Source organism: Schistocerca piceifrons, chromosome 7, assembly GCF_021461385.2.
Source record: "Schistocerca piceifrons isolate TAMUIC-IGC-003096 chromosome 7, iqSchPice1.1, whole genome shotgun sequence".
NCBI classification, from domain to species: Eukaryota; Metazoa; Arthropoda; class Insecta; order Orthoptera; family Acrididae; genus Schistocerca; species Schistocerca piceifrons.
Window position 1 is genome coordinate 260303599 of NC_060144.1, and position 18113 is coordinate 260321711.

The following is an 18113-nucleotide window of genomic DNA, read 5'->3' on the forward strand; positions in this document are numbered from 1 at the left end:
TATATATATATTAGTCAAAACCGTACAAAAATGCTACAATAGCTCATGAGATTAGCCTACACATAAGACGGACGCTCGCAGGCGACTACAATTTATTTATATAGAGAACAGAAAAATGACACGACGTGCGACAACAAAGTAATGAGACTGATTTTCTTTGCAAGATGTGGCAACCCTGCAGGCTTGCTGAGGCACAATGTCTTTGACCTTGGTCTATAAGCTGCTTCTAGTCCAAGTGGCACATGGATGCAACTGCTCAGTCGTGCGTTATACTGTAAAGTTAACACGTGTTTGTGTCTCTCGTCATGGAAATGGAACCGCATAATATTGCGCAATGGTATGCCATTTCTTTTTGCGTTAAATTGGGTGAAAACGTGACGACAATTTACGGTAAGCTTCAGAAGGCTTTTGGAGAGGAGGTTATGTCAAGAGCTCAAGTTTTTCATTGGCATAAAATGTTGAGTGAAGGCAAAACGAATGTTGAAGATGAAGACCGCAGTGGACGACCATCAACCTCACGGACGGATGTCAACTTGGCCAGGATGCGTGAACTCGTACGATCTGATCGAAGATTATACGTGGAAATGATTGCACAAGGGTGTGAACATCAGTCGAGAAACGGTTCGTCTAATAATAACTGAAGATCTTGGTATGAGAAAGATTTGTGCAAAAATGGTCCCCAAAAATCTCACACCACAACAGCGAGAAACACGGAAAAATGTGGCAGCCGATCTGTTAGAGCAAACGGAAATCAATCCAGAATTGCTGAGCCGTGTTATCACTGGTGATGAAAGTTGGTTTTTTCAGTACGATCCAGAGACAAAACGGCAAAGCTCGCAATGGTGCTCAAAGGGATCACCCAGACCAAAAAAAAGCTCGCATGTCAAAGTCAAAAGTGAAATGCATGCTTGTGTGCTTCTTTGATTCCAAGGGAATTGTTCATAAAGAGTGTGTGCCTCCTGGACAAACAGTTAACCAATATTATTACGAAGAAATTTTAGAAAGACTTCGTAAAAGAGTTCTTCGTGTCCGTGCCAATATTGCTGATAATCGGATTCTGCATCACGATAATGCGCCATCCCATACTGCTCTGTCAGTACAACAATTTTTAACCTCAAAACAAATTTCAGTACTACCACAGCCACCTTATTCACCAGACATCGCTCCGTGCGACTTTTTTCTATTTCCAAGAGTCAAAACGGCGGTCAAGGCACAGCATTTTCAAACAACACAAGATGTCCAAAAAGCTGTGACGAGGATCTTGGAGGACATTACAGAAGATGAGTTCCAGAAATGTTGCCATCAATGGCAGAATCGCTGGAAAAAGTGTGTGCAATCAGAAGGGAACTACTTTGAAGGAGACAACACTAAACTTGACTAAAACGGTAAGCAACATTGTTTTTCACATCAGTCTCATTACTTTATTGTCGCACTTCGTATACTAGCACTTATTAAGTTGGCGAATTTTTCTGTAAAGGAATCGAGGTTCGGTTTATTATCTTAACAGACTGATCATATAAAACATAGCCACAAGTGAATACACAGTGATTGTAGTATCGTACCGATCGGAGAACAGAAAATAACATGCAACCACCCTGCTCCTCTGATCTTGATGAACCCGCAAGATTTTCAGTAAGTGTCGATAAAGGCCTAACTTCGATACGTCCTAACCAGCCGATGCCGCCATATAATCTCACCATAGTCGTGAAGGAACGCGAGCTGTGTACGGTGGAGGTGGCTCCCTCTGCTACTCATCAGACAACGCGCAGGCTCCCTCTAAGAGCAGAAGTTCCGCTTGACACTGCATCCCCTCCTGGAGGTCTGAAGCGTCTAATGTTAACCCTGGATGTGTGTACTGCCTCGCGTCTCTTCCCAGAGTCCCTTTTGTGTGCGTCTCCTGTCACTACTGTCAGCAGAGACTGCGCCACAAAAATAATCTTCCAATGAAGAAAAGTGCACCAAATCCCGGCCAACGATGAAATTGTCACGCCACTGTCTGTTCTCCCATAAAAAAGTGGTGTAAAAAGTACTCCAATCAGCCAACTTTGATCCGACACCTTTCCTAGCACATTCTGTGTCGCTTCCCTATGCCACCTCCTTTAGTCCGCCAGTCACCGGATTCCCCCAGCACAAATTTTTCAGGACGTCTGTTCCTAGTATGCCACTCTAGTATTTTTCAATTACGCCCAATGAGAACATCCCCTGCCCTGTATTGGAAGAATTCCTCACGCCACCGAGGCTGGCGCCTATTTGACAGACAAAGCACTAAACAAGTCGTCTATAAGAAGTTAGCAACGCCAGAAGACAATTTTGATTTGCAGAACGACCCGCAGAGGATTGATTAATGGTGCAAGGTATGTCAGTTGACTCTGAACGTAAATAAATAGAAAATATTGCGCATATATAGGAAAAGAAATCCACTAATGCACAACTACGCTATTGATGACAAATTGCTGGAATCAGTATCTACCATAATATATCAAGGATAAACTATCCAGAGCGACTTTAAGTCGAGTGACCACATAAATCAAATAGTAAGAAACTCAGATACCAGACAGATTCATACGAGGCCTCTTAAGGAAACGTAACTAACCCACGAAGGAAGTGGCATACAAGGCGTTTGTTCAACCAATTTTTGAGTTCTGTTCATACATCTGTGATCCTTACCGGCTAGCAATGATCGAAGAGATGGAGGAGATCCGACAAAGAGTTGCGCGATTCGTCACGGGATCGTTAAGTTGGCGCGAGAGGGTTGCAGAGATGCACAACAAATTCCAGTTGCAGACGTAACAAATGGTTCAAATGGCACTGAGCACTATGGGACTCAACTGCTGAGGTCATAAATCCCCTAGAACTTAGAACTACTTAAACCTAACTAACCTAAGGACAACACACACATCCATGCCCGATGCAGGATTCGAACCTGCGACCGTAGCGGTCGCGCGGTTCCAGACTGTAGCGCCAGAACCGCTTGCCACCAGCGGCCGGCGCAGACGTAACAAGAGAAGCGTTGTGCATCACGGAGAAGTTTACTACTCAAATTTCAAATGACCACTTTCTGGGACGAGTCCGACAACACATTACTTCCTCCCACATATATATCACGAAGTAGCCACGATGACAATATTCGAGAAATTGGAGCTAACGCAGAGGATTGCCGGAGACCTTCCTTTCCACGCGCTATTCACGAGTGTAACATAGAAGGGGGATTAGTTAGTGGTGCCTGAAGTGCCCTGCGCCACACACCGTTAGGGGGCTTGCGGAGTACGATGTAGATGTAAATGTGGTTGTCAGTCCCTGTCCTCTAGAAAGTATCTTTGCAGTGAACTCGGTCCGCAGCCCCTCCTGTGTCTTGCGCCGGCTCCCCAGACCAAGGTTCACAAGCGAAGTTAACTATTCCACATGCAAAATCTTTCCGTCAGAATGCCGGGCGTTTTGGCCGAGCTGTTCTAGGCACTTCAGTCCGGAACCGCGATGCTGCTATGGTCGCAGGTTCGAATCCTGCCTCGGGCATGGATGTGCGTGATGTCCTTAGGTTAGTTAGGTTTAAGTAGTTCTAAGTTCTAGGGGACTGACGACCTCAGATGTTAAGTTCCGTAGTGCTTAGAGCCATTTGAACATTTTTTTTTCAGTCAGAATAAAAATGTTTGCCCGAGAAAGGCAAAGGTCCCGAGTTCGAGTCTCGGTCCGGCACACAGTTTTAATCTGCCACGAAGTTTCATATTAGCGCACACTCCGCTGCGGAGTGAAAATCTCATTCTGGAAACATCCCCCAGCCTGTGGCTAAGCCATGTCTCCCCAATATCCTTTCTTTCAGGAGTGCTAGTTCTGCAAGGTTCGCAGGAGAGCTTCTGTAAAGTTTGGAATGTAGGAGACGAGGTACTGGCAGAAGTAAAGCTGTGAAGACGGGGCGTGAGTCGTGCTTGGGTAGCTAAGTTGGTAGAGCACTTGCCCGCGAAAGGCAAAGGTCCCAAGTTCGAGTCTCGGTACGGCACACAGTTTTAATCTGCCAGCAAGTTTCATATCAGCGCACACTGCGCTGCAGAGCGAAAATATCATTCAGAAAATATAGTTTGAACCTTACAGTCACTGACATCATTACCGTAATTGACAACAGGCATAAGTCGATTGTTACAGACATGACAGTAAATGTCACTAATGAAATTCTCGGTATAAAATGAGAGGGGTCAGACCGGGAACAGACTGAGGCCTCTCAGTGTTTGCTGGAGGTGGACCGAATCTCAGGTTAGCAGGACTAAAAAGCAGTGATGAAGGAGCAAAGGAAGCAGTAGAAGCATGTGGATTCACAAGCGCTGAAGAAGGCGAAGTCCGAACCATCATCGGGAAAAGTATGTTGGGTGTTTTTTTGAGCCTGTCATTGCGTGGTGCTTACAGATTATGCGCTCCTTAGGGCAGACTGTTCTAGGAGCGTACTACCAAAATCTCATGACGAGTTTACAGGAGGCTGAATAAACGGATCACAACAGAAACCTGACCAAGGAAAAATTTTTGCTCTTCTACAACACTCAACCACTTTGGGTACAGGAGATAATCACACATGCGCAACTTTCAGGTATAAAATTTCTCCTCAAATAGCACCCAGTGAGTTCTTCGTTTTCCTCAGATGAACAAGCGGTTGCATGACAGGCAAGGCGTGAGGTGATTCTCGAAATGAATGTTTCCCTAACAGCCAAGGTGCAAACTTCTACAATCAAGATCTCGGCCGAGTTGTCCATTATTGGGAAAAATTTGTCTCGTTGAGGGGTGAATATATAGAGAATGACTGAAATTATCACCAAGTTTCAAGGATGAAGTCAGATTACATATTAGGAGAACGGTTGTGAAAGATGCACATGTCATGTGTAGTGACAGTTTGGTTAGTGCATTTGATAGTTTATTTGGAATGTTTACCACTATGAGCATCTTTGCATGACTGAACACGTGGGTGACACGTATTCTTTAGTTACCCGAGGTTGTAGTATTATTGAGCAGAACTCGCGTGAGCGAGGAACTCGGCGGCAGCTTTCGGCCATAGAGGGAGAGAGATTGTCAAGTAGTGACAGAATGATGAGTTTGGATGGTGAACGTGTCGCACAGAAAATGGCATTTTATCTGATATGATCCCTGATGTGTAATTGAGGATTAAGGATAAAGGGTGATTTGAGATGGTCGGCCGTTGTGGCCGAGTGGTTCTAGGCGCTTCAGTCCGGAACCGCGCGACTGCTTTGGTCGCAGGTTCTAATCCTGCCTCCGGCATGGATGTGTGTGATGTCCTTAGGTTAGTTAGGTTTAAGTTGTTCTAAGTTATTGGGGCTGATGACCTCAGATGTTAAAACCCATAGTGCTCAGAGCCATTTGAGCCATTTGATTTGAGATGATTTTATTAACGAGAGGACACTTTTGGAGAAAGGTAATATACAATGAGTTTATTTTGCTGCAATTGCTAGCCGACTAATTATTATAGTTAAAGATTTTATTGTGTTTTATAATATCTATGTGTTGGTATCCAGGTAGAGTTACGTCGTATGCTTTGTATACTAATTCGTTTGTTCCTGCCATCGCTAGTTGAAAGTACACTTCAAGATACAGAAAAGACGCACTACGATGGCGCTATGCAAATTGGTCACAAATTAGTATTCATACAAGTATCGACAGAAAATGCAAAATTGTAAACCTTGACTCCGATGGAAGAATGTGCGACGCCGCAGTGCAATTTCACAGTGCATCTGGCAAGTATACCAAAGTGGGGACATGTAGATACCAGGGCACAAAGTTTTTGCGAATTTCAGTCCGTCTACTCAGGTGGAAACCAACTGCGCCTCACAGATAGGCGCGTAAATAGTATACGCAGAAGTCAGTATTCGAGTGACGACCTATAGTTAGGCTCAAAGAATCCGGTTCGAGTAATCAGCGAATGACTCGACATTTGAATAGAAGCGATGCCCCTATTCGACGACGATGGCAGGAAATGGGTGAACCATGGCCGAACACAGCGTCAAGAATGAAGCGATCGACCTAGAGAGACGACAGGAAGAGAGGACCGAGCAACCGTCAGAGCGGCACTCAGAGCCCAGGGTTCAACTTTATCATCGATCCTAGGTGCAACTGGTGCTTCAGTGAACCACTAGGACCAGAAACAGGAGACTTACAGTAAGGAAGCAGAACGTACGTCTCTCCTTGGCGACTACCACTGACCTCTGTACAGAAACAATACCGTTTGCAGTGGTGTCAGGTGCATTCGACCTGGAATCTCACTGATTGGAGCAGAATTGTGTACAGTGGTGACTCCCACTTCGAATTAAGCCCGACGACCAGCGGAAACGTATCTAGAGACACACCAGATAGTGGTGGGATACCAACCTGACTGTCGCCGCCGTACATCCCGACAACTAGGAGTTATTATCTGGGGTGCTATTTAACTTCATAGCAAACCTCTTTGGTTCTCATCCGCAGCACCCTTACGGCACAGCGGTACGTCGAAGATATTGTACGCCCCATTTTGTTGTCCTTCATTGCAAGCCATCCTAGGCTTACACTTCAGCACGATAATGCCCGCCAACACATGGCAAGAGTTTCTACAGCTTGTCTTCGTGCTCACCTTGTCCAGCAAGGTCGCCGGATCTCTCCCCAATAGAGAACTTGTGGGGCGTTATCGGAAGAGCGTCCTACCAGCTCGAGATTTCGACGATCTAAGGTGCCAATTGGACAGAATATGGCACGGAAATCCAACAATTCTGTTAATCGGATCTAAGCCGAATAACAGGTTGTATAACGGCCAGAGGCGGGCTAAGACGTTACTGACTTGCTCAGTTTGTGAAGCTCTTTCTCTTGAATGAATCACCGAAATTTTCTGAAATTACGGTTATTTGTTTCTCTGTGCACGTATGTCATATCTGTCGAGTTCCGTTCCATCCGGATAATTCCTTCGTGAGCGTCATTCTTTGTCTTAGAGTATATTTCGTTTAAAAGGGCAAAGAGTACATTTTTACGTAAATATTGTGTAGAAAAGTAATTTTCTAAAGATGTGAAAATGCTACGAGAAGGTTATCGTTCACGATAATTCGATAATTTTTGTTTCATTTAAAGGATTGGATAAATTATCCGTAGTCCTTTGCTTTAAAATAAAATCTCGTTTTTTAGCAGCAATGTTGCGCCATCTTCTAAGAAGCATGGTTTCAGTTGGAGTAGCTGCCGCTTGCTGCTCCATACAACGCAATGCCATATCCAGCGCTGCCAAGCCATAGGTGTGAGTCATCACTGGCACAGTTTCTTCAGCTACTTCCTCGTCTTCACTGTCTTCAGCGGGATCACCCAACCATTACAACAACTTCAACACTTCAAACTGTTCATCCCTTCTGAAATATTAATCGCATTCGCATTTTCACATCCAGCAAAGTTTCCATTAGTTCTGTCAACGGCAGGTCATCTGCCTGTGTACTGTAGGTAAACGTTTCATTCCGTAAAATGTGGTTCCGAGATGCTTTTAGTGTCTCCGCCTTTATTTCAGACCATGCTTAGCTATCCAGTAAACTACGTCTTTTATTTTAGTTCTTTTTAGAATTTTTTTGTTTGTTTCTTCACATTCTGTTGGTTGTAGAAGCGTCTAAAGCAAATGACGGCAATACCCTTTTTCCAAGCATTGAAAACGTCTTGCTTTATAGGTTGTACTAAATTTGTCACGTTAGCGGGTAAGAACAATGCGCGAATACCGTCACATTGTAATTCTTGCTCATCAGGATGTGAATTAGCGGGGTCAAGCATTAAGATTTGGAAGGCAAGCACTTTTTCTTTAGTTGTATTTTGCTCTCTGGAACAAAATCTTCGAAACACCATTTCGTAAAAATATTTTTGTCCATCCAGGCACATTTTTGCTGGAGATATATAACAGAGAGTGCACAAAACAGTGATATTTTCTTAAAGCTCGAGGCTTAGCAGACTTCTCTGTTGCTGGAAGATTCAGTTTATGGTCTCTACCTACATTCGATTCAGCAAGACTGTTAACCTCTCTTTACTTTTTTTTGTAGTCCTTCGGCAGTCTTTTCTTCTTTTGAAGGTAGAGTTTTAGTGGGAAGCATTTCATAATGTATCCTTGTTTCATCAGTTATACAGCTGAACAGGAGTACGATCTTCTTCTTGTATAATTTTTCTTAATTTCTCTCAAAATTATGCAACGCTTTAAGAATCCATAGAAAATTTTTCACCACAAATTTCAAGCGGCCATGCGCCATATCGCTTCTTCCATCTATCCAACCGTCCTGACCCTGCAGTATAATCGTCCTCTCCTTCCTTTAACTCATTTTAAAAATACACCTTTTTTTGCAGAATAGGCCGAGAAATTGGATTTCCTTTTTGTCTTTGTTGAGTAAACCAAACTAACAAAGCTTTGCTCGTTTCTTCGTACTCAGATTCCTCAAATGAGGAAATAGAACACTTTTTTGATGAAAACTTCTCAATTTTGCCTCTGTTTCTACGCCAATATTGTCTCCATACACAACAGCAAGGTTTTCGTAATGTTTCTCCTTTGTGTAGTCTTGTCAAAGCCTCCAGTTTCAAATTGAAAAACATATTTTGTCCCACTCCTATCACTCACTATTTGGCTTTTCAGATTGTCTCCTAACAGTAGAGGGTCTATAACACTATCATGGGGAACGCCAGAAACCCCTTCTATTTTACTGGATGACTTTCCGTCAACTACTATGAACTGTGATTTCTCTGACAGGAAATCACGAATCTAGCCAAATAACTAAGACGATATTCCATAAGCACGCAATTTCACTACAAGCCAATTGTGTGGTACATTGTCAAAAGTCTTTTTGAAATCTAAAAATACGGAAGCAATTTGAAATTCCTTGTCAATAGCACTCAACGCTTCGTGTATGTAAAGAGCTAGTTGTGTTTCACAAGAACGATGTTTTCTAAACCCGTGTTGACTGTGTGTCAATAGACCGTTCTCTTAGAGGTAACTCATAATGTTCGAACACAATATATGTTCTGAAATCCTGCTGCTCATCAGCGTTAATGATATGGGCCTGTAATTTACCAGTCTTTGGGTACGGATAAAATTGTTAAGAATGGAGCTATTGCATCATCATACTCTGAAACAAAACTAATTGGCATACAGTCTGAACCAGAAGACATCAACGATTCAGGTGATAGAGAGTGGAACTCCGTATAAAGGCAGTCGGGTCTGTGCGGTGTTTAGGGTGTACGTGCCTTTACTGCAGACGTTAGTAACAATGAGTGTTGTGCACATAAAACAAAATTGTGACAGAGCCTTGTGTAAAACAGGTATCATGTGATGAAAAAGAAAAAGTTCGGGGTATACAAGGAAATGAGACTGTCTAATCAGTACATCACCAATAAGCTGAATCGTTCAAGTACAGTGATAATTTCGTCAGATTCGGCGCTCGATGTGGACAGAACGGAAAATATGGACAAAGTAGAAAATTATCTGAGCCATCGAAACGGTTACTTTTGCGCTAAGTAAAAGAACAAACTGGTATTCCCCTCTACTTGTTGGTGATTTGCAGTTGTCAGTAACTGTCATGTGTGTACGACAAATTTTGTCGAATCACAAACATTTTGCCTTCAAGAACAGACTGCAGAAACCTGCTCCAACACCCAAACATAAACGGGCTAGACGGGAGTTTTCTGAGAAACATAAGTCATGGAATTCAGAATCGGCCTTCAGTGATACGAAAAAGATTAATTTAGATGGTCCGGATGAATTTCAATGTTATTGGCATGATATGAGAATAGAGAAGCAGTTAAGAATGAGCAGAAATTTTCATGGTGAAAGTTTTATGATTTGGGCGCCATCTGCACTAAAGGTACATCACACATTGCTTGGTCGGACCTAGAATGAACTCAGACATGAACACTTAGATGCTAGAGACAGAACTGATTAGAATGTATGAGGACCTAGAGGACGAAGTCTAATGTTTCAATAAGATAAGTCATCTGTGCATGTTTCTGTTACAAGCAAAAGTGGTTTGAAGATAAAGATATCGATGTCTTACCCTGGCCTGCACGTAGTCTGGATTTGAACCCCGTGGAAAACCTTTGTGGAATACATGCAAGACGTGTTTATCGCAATGGAAGGCAATGTAATGCTGTATGTGGGCTGAAAAGAGTGATAAGAGAAAACTGGGTGACAATTTCATTGCAAGCACTACAGACCCTAATAAAATCAATGCCGAAGAGAATTTTGAGGTAATTGCGAATAAATGGCTCTGAGCACTATGGAACTTAACTTCTAAGGTCATCAGTCCCCTAGAACTTAGAACTACTTAAACTTAACTAACCCAAGGACATCATACACATCCATGCCCGAGGCAGGATTCGAACCTGCGACCGTAGCGGTCGCGCGGTTCCTGACTGTAGCGCCTAGAACTGCTCGGCAACCCGTAATTACGAATAAATGAGTTTGGGCAATGTACTAACAATGTAATAACACAACAGGACAGTGAGTGCCTTTATACCATGTTCCATCCAGGAAATGCAAACGCCTTGTTTTGTTACTTGTGTTATTAAAGAAATCAAGTAATTCCATTACGATTACATCTTATATCTGCTGGCGCACGCTGGCGCCAGCACAGCATGCGGCATAGAGGTTACGAGAGTATCGACAGCGGTCAACAGGAAGACTCGCTGGAAATACGCCGCCAACGCCCTCTTAGCCGCCGGTAAGTACGATCGCGCCGCGGATCGGATGGTCAGTTTGTTCAGTTACGCCGAGTTTAGCCAGTTAGTTGGAGCCTATACACCGTGGAGTTCCGGCGTGTCACCGAGACAGAGCCGCAGACTTAGCCTCCAGCACAGAGACAAATGGCTCTGAGCACTATGGGACTTAACATCTGTGGTCATCAGTCCCCTAGAACTTAGAACTACTTAAACCTAACTAACCTAAGGACATCACACACATCCATGCCCGAAGCAGGACTCGAACCTGCGACCGTAGCGTTCGCGCGGTTCCGGACTGAGCGCCTAGAACCGCTAGACCACCGCGGCCGGCGTGGCACAGAGACAGGCAGCGCATAGCAACCTTATAGTGAACATAGCGGACTTCTACTTCAACAGCATTAAGGCTACGTGGACTATACAGAAGAGAGCTTGTACCACAGCACATGGAAACTTAATGTCATATACAGAAGAGAGCTTGTACCACAGCACATGGAAACTTAATGTCAAGTAGCTCTTTGTTTATGAACAAAGAACCCAGTTATTAATTGCATGCAGTTTCAGTTACAGAACGAGGATACCAGCCACCAGCCAACATCCTCTCCTAGCTTCCCAAGATATAGCTCTACATAGACGATGAGACGACATAAAAGCGGCTAAAGAGATTACAACATTACATGTATCTACTACTTTCATGATGAATTCGATACATGGATGCTTCGGATACTGTAAAATTGCTTTCGTAGGAACCCTGCCTTTATACTGATATCTAATACTGTAGTTGCACCATTTTCATTCTGTTACAGTAGTGGAATGTTGTGTAGAAAGTTTTGGAGAGTCGCCCGAAGAGGGAAGTGCCAAAGCAAGGTTGTTGCCCCGCAACGCTACTACAAGGTAAGACAGTCGCTGCAAGCCACATCGACAAATAAGCGACACCGGCATAGCCATGCCCAAAAGTGTTTCGCTACGTTGCCGCCACATCCGATCGTCTGCTTACGAGAGGGCACAGGATCTCTCTGCCCAGCCCTCGAACATTAAGACGAGAGCATAGTCTTCTAGTAGGTCAACTACGCGATCAACGTATTATGTTGAACTCAACCAGAATGTTATTGTTAAATGTACTCTGAGAGAATTGTAATTTGTGTCACGTGATACGCCTATGTTCAGAGACAGTTGTAAATACTCATAACATTCCTGAGTCAATGGTTTGTACAATGTTAATTAATTATTCTTATCTATGTTCTCATAAAATGAAATAATATTTTTATGCATTCTAGTATCTTATCTTAGAAAATAGATTAAGGAAAGGCAAACCTAAGCTTCTAGCATTTGCAGACTTAGAGAAAGCTTTTGACAACGTTGACTGGGATACTCTCTTTCAAATTCTGAAGGTGGAAAGGGGAAAATACAGGGAGCGAAAGACTATTTACAATTTGTACAGAAACTAGATGGCAGTTATAATAGTCGAGGGGCATGAAAGGGAAGCAGTGGCTGGGAAGTGAGTGAGACAGGTTTGTAACCTATCCCCGATGTTATTCAGTCTGTATATTGAGCAAGCAGTAAAGGAAACAAAAGAAAAATTCGGAGTAGGAATTAAAATCCATGGAGAAGAAATAAAAATTTGAGGTTCACCGATTACATTGTAATTCTGTCAGAGACAGCAAAGGACCTGGAAGAGCAGCTGAACGGAATGGACAGTGTCCTGAGAGGAGGATATAAGATGAACATCAACAAAAGCAATACTAGGATAATGGAATTTAGTCGAATCAAATCGGGTGATGCTGCGGGAATTAGATTAGGAAATGAGACGCTTAAAGCAGTAAAGGAGTTTTGCTTTTTGGGGAGCAAAATAATTGATGATGGTCGAAGTAGAGAGGATATAAAATGTAGACTGGCAATGGGAAGGAAAGCGTTTCTGAAGAAGAGAAATTTGTTAACATCGAGTATAGATTTAAATGTCAGAAAGTCGTTTCTGAAAGTATTTGTATGGAGTGTAGCCATGTATGGAAGTGAAACTTGGACGATAAATAGTTTAGACCAGAAGAGAATAGAAACTTTCGAAATGTGGTGCTACAGAAGAGTGCTGATGGGTAGATCACATAACTAATGAGGAGGTGTTGAATAGAATTGGAAAGAAGAGAAATTTGTGGCACAACTTGACTAGAAAAAGGGATCGGTTGATAGGGCATATTCTGAGACATCAAGGGATCACCAATTTACTATTGGAGGGAATCGTGGAGGGTAAAAATCGTAGAGGGAGACCAAGAAATTAATAATACACTAAACAGATTCAGAAGGATGTATTAAAGTCTTATGACTCTCCCTTGGTACCTTTGTCCATCTCTTACACTCGCCTGGTTTATAACTCTTTTCTTTGACACTTCAGTGTCGCTCTCGGTGTGCGCTTGAAAGTTCCACAGCGCTGTTGGCACCTAGTAAGTTAATATCTGTGTCCAGTTGATTGTTTGTACTTGTAACGTCGGAAACATCGGCGAGGTCATTGCCGGTGATTTGTGAGCTGTCTCCGCGTTCGAGAACAGTGAATGCAATTTGGCGTCACGTAACAAGCGGAGGGTCGTGGGTGCGAGAATACGCTCGTGTCTGGAAGCGGGCCGCGGCCAACAGGTCGTCCACGCGAGCCGCGGCGCGTGTGGAGTGGTTGGTGACGTAGCGCGCTCCCGCCAGCGGATCTGCACCGCGCGTCCGCAAGCCGTTTCAGTCGTTCGCCGACGACCGTCTGGGCAGCACCGCGAACATGAGCGCCTCCTGTGTCTATGCCAACGGGTGAGTCCGCCGCGCTGCCATCCCTAACAGTGCTCGCGAAAACACTCGCGCTACAGCGCAAGGCACTTCTTTAGCGGGGGGAAATAACACTTCAATGTCTTACTACCCAAAAACTTCGCGACACAAACTGAGCACACGCTTTCCTGCTTTTTCGGTATTTTGTCAGAATCGGGTATTGAACACGGGTTATTTTGCGTGTGGCTACCAGTGATTTGTACGTTGAAGAGAAATCGAATGTCAAACACCGAACTTTATAGTAACTAACGTGCACTTTAACTTTCAAAAGAAACGCTTACCGGCATTAAATCAACATCTCCAAACAATAAAGACGTCTGCGGTTCGTTCTGTAGCGACAACAAGGCTGTATCAAGCTCTTATGTAACAACACTTGTTGTGAGACCTGTTCTGTTTATTTCCACTTATTTGTTTTGTTGTGCTTATAAGATGCCAAGTAGATACAATGACAGATTTTATTGTTATACCATCAAATTATTCATCTTAATATACTTGAGAGAACGTTCATTTACTATACAAGAACAACATTTATGTGATTTTTCATTTATTCCGCGTGGAACGGTTTCCCATGTTACAAAAGAAATTAAAAAAACCAACGTAGAAGTACTCTTGGTGAAAATCTGTCAGGGATTGCGAATATTCTGGAAAATTGCGTAAGAGGAAAGTTAAGTCGAGCTAGCATGAGTTTTCATCAGCATATTAATCAGCATTTCGTTGAACGCTTGTGTTATGTAAGAAACTCCGTAATGCAGGCATTGCGGAAAGCCAGAGCAGCCTTCGCAATTTGGATTAAGCTCCAAGCGATCGTATTTAAATAAGTAGAGGAAGCGAGCAAACACCATACGATTTCTAAACTTTTCCTAGATGCAGGGAAAGAGTACCTTTCAGATCTTAACTGTATCCTTTGAAGTTACAAGTAAAATTGTGACCACGTTAAAATGGTAAAATACAGAAAATTATGGATTTATTGGAACTGCTTGATGCGTTTCTAAACCTGAAGTATTACTCGGATATTTTACTTACGTTAACTGTTACATAAAATGGTTGCTTCTGACCTTTCTTGATTGTATTAAACAGCGTTGTTACAGCAAGGAGTTGAGACCTTGTTTCGGTGTATGGGTCACCGTAAATTGATACTGTACTTTATTTCAGAAGTCTTAGGCTTATGTTTGAAGATGACAAGAACCGAAATATGTTACATGGAATAGCATAATAAAAAGAAAAAATCCTTAAGCAATCTAGGCTGCAATTTCCGAAAAGCCCCATTCTGCTCGCTAGCTCGCACAAGGTATTTATTTCCGGTATTAATAATTCTTAATATTGCTGAAATTGCGTCTAGACGTCTTTTTCCAAATGCTCCCTCCCGGTTCTTGCAACAGTCACAAATATTTGAAACCCATATAATTTACAGGAGTGTTAAACTCAGTTGGTAATTTACTATGACTTTAACGACAAGATAAAAAGTGCTACTACTGTGGACACTGTAAAAAACATAAACACTCTCGAGTATAAAAACGAATACACGTCGAAGAGAAACTGCCGAATCCACAGCGAATGGTACCTGCTACATATTTCGGCTGTTGTCTGCTCACTGCCGTGCGGCGACCATCGAGGAAGCGCAATGCTTAAAACACATTTGGGAAAGTCGCGTTTTAAATTCCAGTCTGCCACTACGGAATAAAATTTCCTCTGATTTACTAGGTCATTTCAGGCGAATACCAGGGTAGTTCCTCGAACAAGGCTACCGCTGTTTACCTCTTTCACTTTTGACCATCTGCGCTGGTGCTGCTCCTGATGACGACTTTAACGTAATCTGTAACCACACCTTCTTTAAACTCTGCAAAGACAATGTGAATAGCATACTACTTCCATAAGAGGTATACCCAGATTTGTCATCTGAGTCTTCGAAAAATTACAGATACGTCTCCTCTTTTCTTTTTTAATTTAAGATGCCAGTTTCTGAGATAGAGCTACTAAAACATGACGCGATAGCGTCAGATGGACGTAGCGAATGTAAAGCTGAAGTACAGCAGGTGATGAATGTTACAATGCGCTCTTTTGCTTGCATCCACCCACACGACGAGTGAAAAAGACGAGGAGATGAGGAAAATTTTGTATTTGGCAGCTTTCAGGTAAAAATGTATTCGGTTTTCTTAAAATAACAGACGTAAATTACGTCTTTGATGGTGTAGGCGTCCTTCTATATTCGCGTCAAAAGCATCAGCTATACTCGTATAAATGGATGTCGCTGATAAAAGTCAATAGATGCCTTTTTTCACGTGTAATCTATATCACCACTAATTTTAATTTTGTAGTCTGTAGGTTTATTCTGATAAACTACGATTGCTCATACATGAACTGATTCGGTTGGTAAGGGTGTCACAAAGCCGTTGTAGCCTCTCTCGAGACAAACTGGACCACGACAGTTGTAATTCGTCCTTGATATCCTAGATATGGCACTGGGACGATTGCCGCCTGGACTGCTCCACAAATGTTTTATCGGGACTAGATATGGGGATCTTACTGATCACGGCAATACCTCAGCATTTCAAAGACATTTCGTAGAGACACGCACCACGTGTGAGCGAGCATAATTCTGTTGCAGAATGGCATCACGAGAGTGACGCATGCTAGGTAGCACGTGGGGGCCAGGCTGTCCGTGACGTTCCTTCGTGGCGTCACTGACCTGCAGTCATAACCGATGGCTTCCCATACCATGGCACCAGGAGTAACACTGTTTGCCTCTACAATGCTCGCCGCCGGTAGTGATTCGGGGTAGTGCAGAACTGTATCTCGTCGCTGAACACAATGAGATGCCATTCATCCCGATCACAACTCCATTCTAAACAAGGCCGTTTGTTTTGCGGTGTTAACGGCAGCCTACGCGTGGGACCGTAATTTCCTAGTCCGGCTGCTGGCAATCTTAGACATTGGTGCATGGAGACACAGAATTTGCGCGGTGTACCTTACAGGTTCTCGGATGCAGCCGCAGATGTGAAAGCGCTACGATGCGCTTGACGCACAATACAACGATTCTCCCTTGTGGGTGTCAGACGTGGTCGACCGCAAATTTGACGTTGAGTATTCCTGCCCTCACGTCCCCAAGCAGACCAAATGGTTCAAATGGCTCTAAGCACTATAGGACTTAATTTCTTAGGTCATCAGTCCCCTATAACTTAGAACTACTTAAACCTCACTAACCTAAGGACATCACACACATCCATGTCCGAGGCAGGATTCGAACCTGCGACCGTAGCGGTCGCACGGTTCCAGACTGTAGCGCCTAGAACCTCTCGGCCACAACGGCCGGCAAGCAGACCAACATAGGGCAACTGTCACAAGTTTGGATATTGCGTGAGTCGACCAGCTGTCCGCACGGAGACCCACAACTGTGTCAAGCACCGATAAATCTGTCTCACACGAGTACACGGCACCTCCATGTCCCCTAGATTGGTCACTCAACACCTGAAGCTGTTCGTGCTATCCTACCTGGCCTGTTAGCAACACTAAATACGAACACCACTAGTGCACCATAGTGGCCGTTCTACCTATCACAGAAAATTGTAACTCTAATCATTTACATATTCTCCGACAGTGGGTGAGTGTGCAAAGCTTACTAACATTCGACATATTTTTCAATGCTTCACTTTCCTTTGTCAGACAGTTTATATTGAAGCTGACAGAAAAACGTGGAGATCAATCAGTGTGTAGAAGTCACTGAGCAAGACACATGAAGCACAATTCTGTCTGCATTCTACCATCACACAGCGACAATACTCAGTTGCTCCTGGAAATACTGATCACTTTATCACCGCCGCTGATAAACCGATTTGAAAATAACATCGCTAAAAATTAATACGATGTTATTATATTGACTGCGTACGTAAAAGTCACTATAAGCAATATTCTGTATGTAATGAAACCAGAACTAGCGTTTTCCGTTTTCATTAAACGTCGAATCAAACAAATTATGTTTGTGCAGTTACGTAGACGTAGATATACGCTGAATGCACGTATTTACAGCAAGAAATGGAGCCGCGCGGGATTAGCCGAGCGGTCTTAGGCGCTGCAGTCATGGACTGTGCGGCTGGTCCCGGCGGAGGTTCGAGTCCTCCCTCGGGCATGGGTGTGTGTGTTTGTCCTTAGGATAATTTAAGTTAAGTAGTGTGTAAGCTTATGGACTGATGACCTTAGCAGTTAAGTCCAATAAGATTTCACACACATTTGAACATTTTTTTGAACAAGAAATGAAAACCAATTTTACTATCACAAAGGTTACATCTTTTTGGACCACGAGTAAAGAAATGTTCGTGCTTCTGTTATGGCTATCGGATTTTCCAGTACCTATCATTTTACGAATGCACAAAATTGAGGAACACTTCAAAATAAATGAAATAGGATTTAAAGTGAATTAACGTTTGATTAAATTATCGTTACTTTATTTCTTGCGACTGCTTGTATGTGTTCTTCGGTTTTACCTGGCTTGAAGACATTCTATCAGAGCAAGATTTCAAACTCACTGACGTCGGCAGGCGTTTATTTATTTACGTATTTTTGGCTTTGGGCTGCGTAGCAAACATTAGCTACAAAAATGTCATCTTAACGTAATTGTGATTTTCACAGTAGCACAGCAA

The 18113-nt window shown here is 43.1% G+C and overlaps 1 protein-coding gene across 1 annotated transcript in view; it reads left to right on the forward strand.

The window, feature by feature from the left end:
• Nucleotides 1-13371: 13371 nt before the first annotated feature.
• The window catches only part of LOC124804754 (tryptophan 2,3-dioxygenase), a 406660-nt gene continuing 401918 nt past the window's right edge, over nucleotides 13372-18113 (forward strand). Inside the window, exon 1 of the mRNA XM_047265061.1 lies at nucleotides 13372-13464. Coding sequence (XP_047121017.1) covers nucleotides 13436-13464 — 29 coding nt within the window. The 5' untranslated portion in view covers nucleotides 13372-13435. The remainder of the gene's footprint in view (nucleotides 13465-18113) is intronic.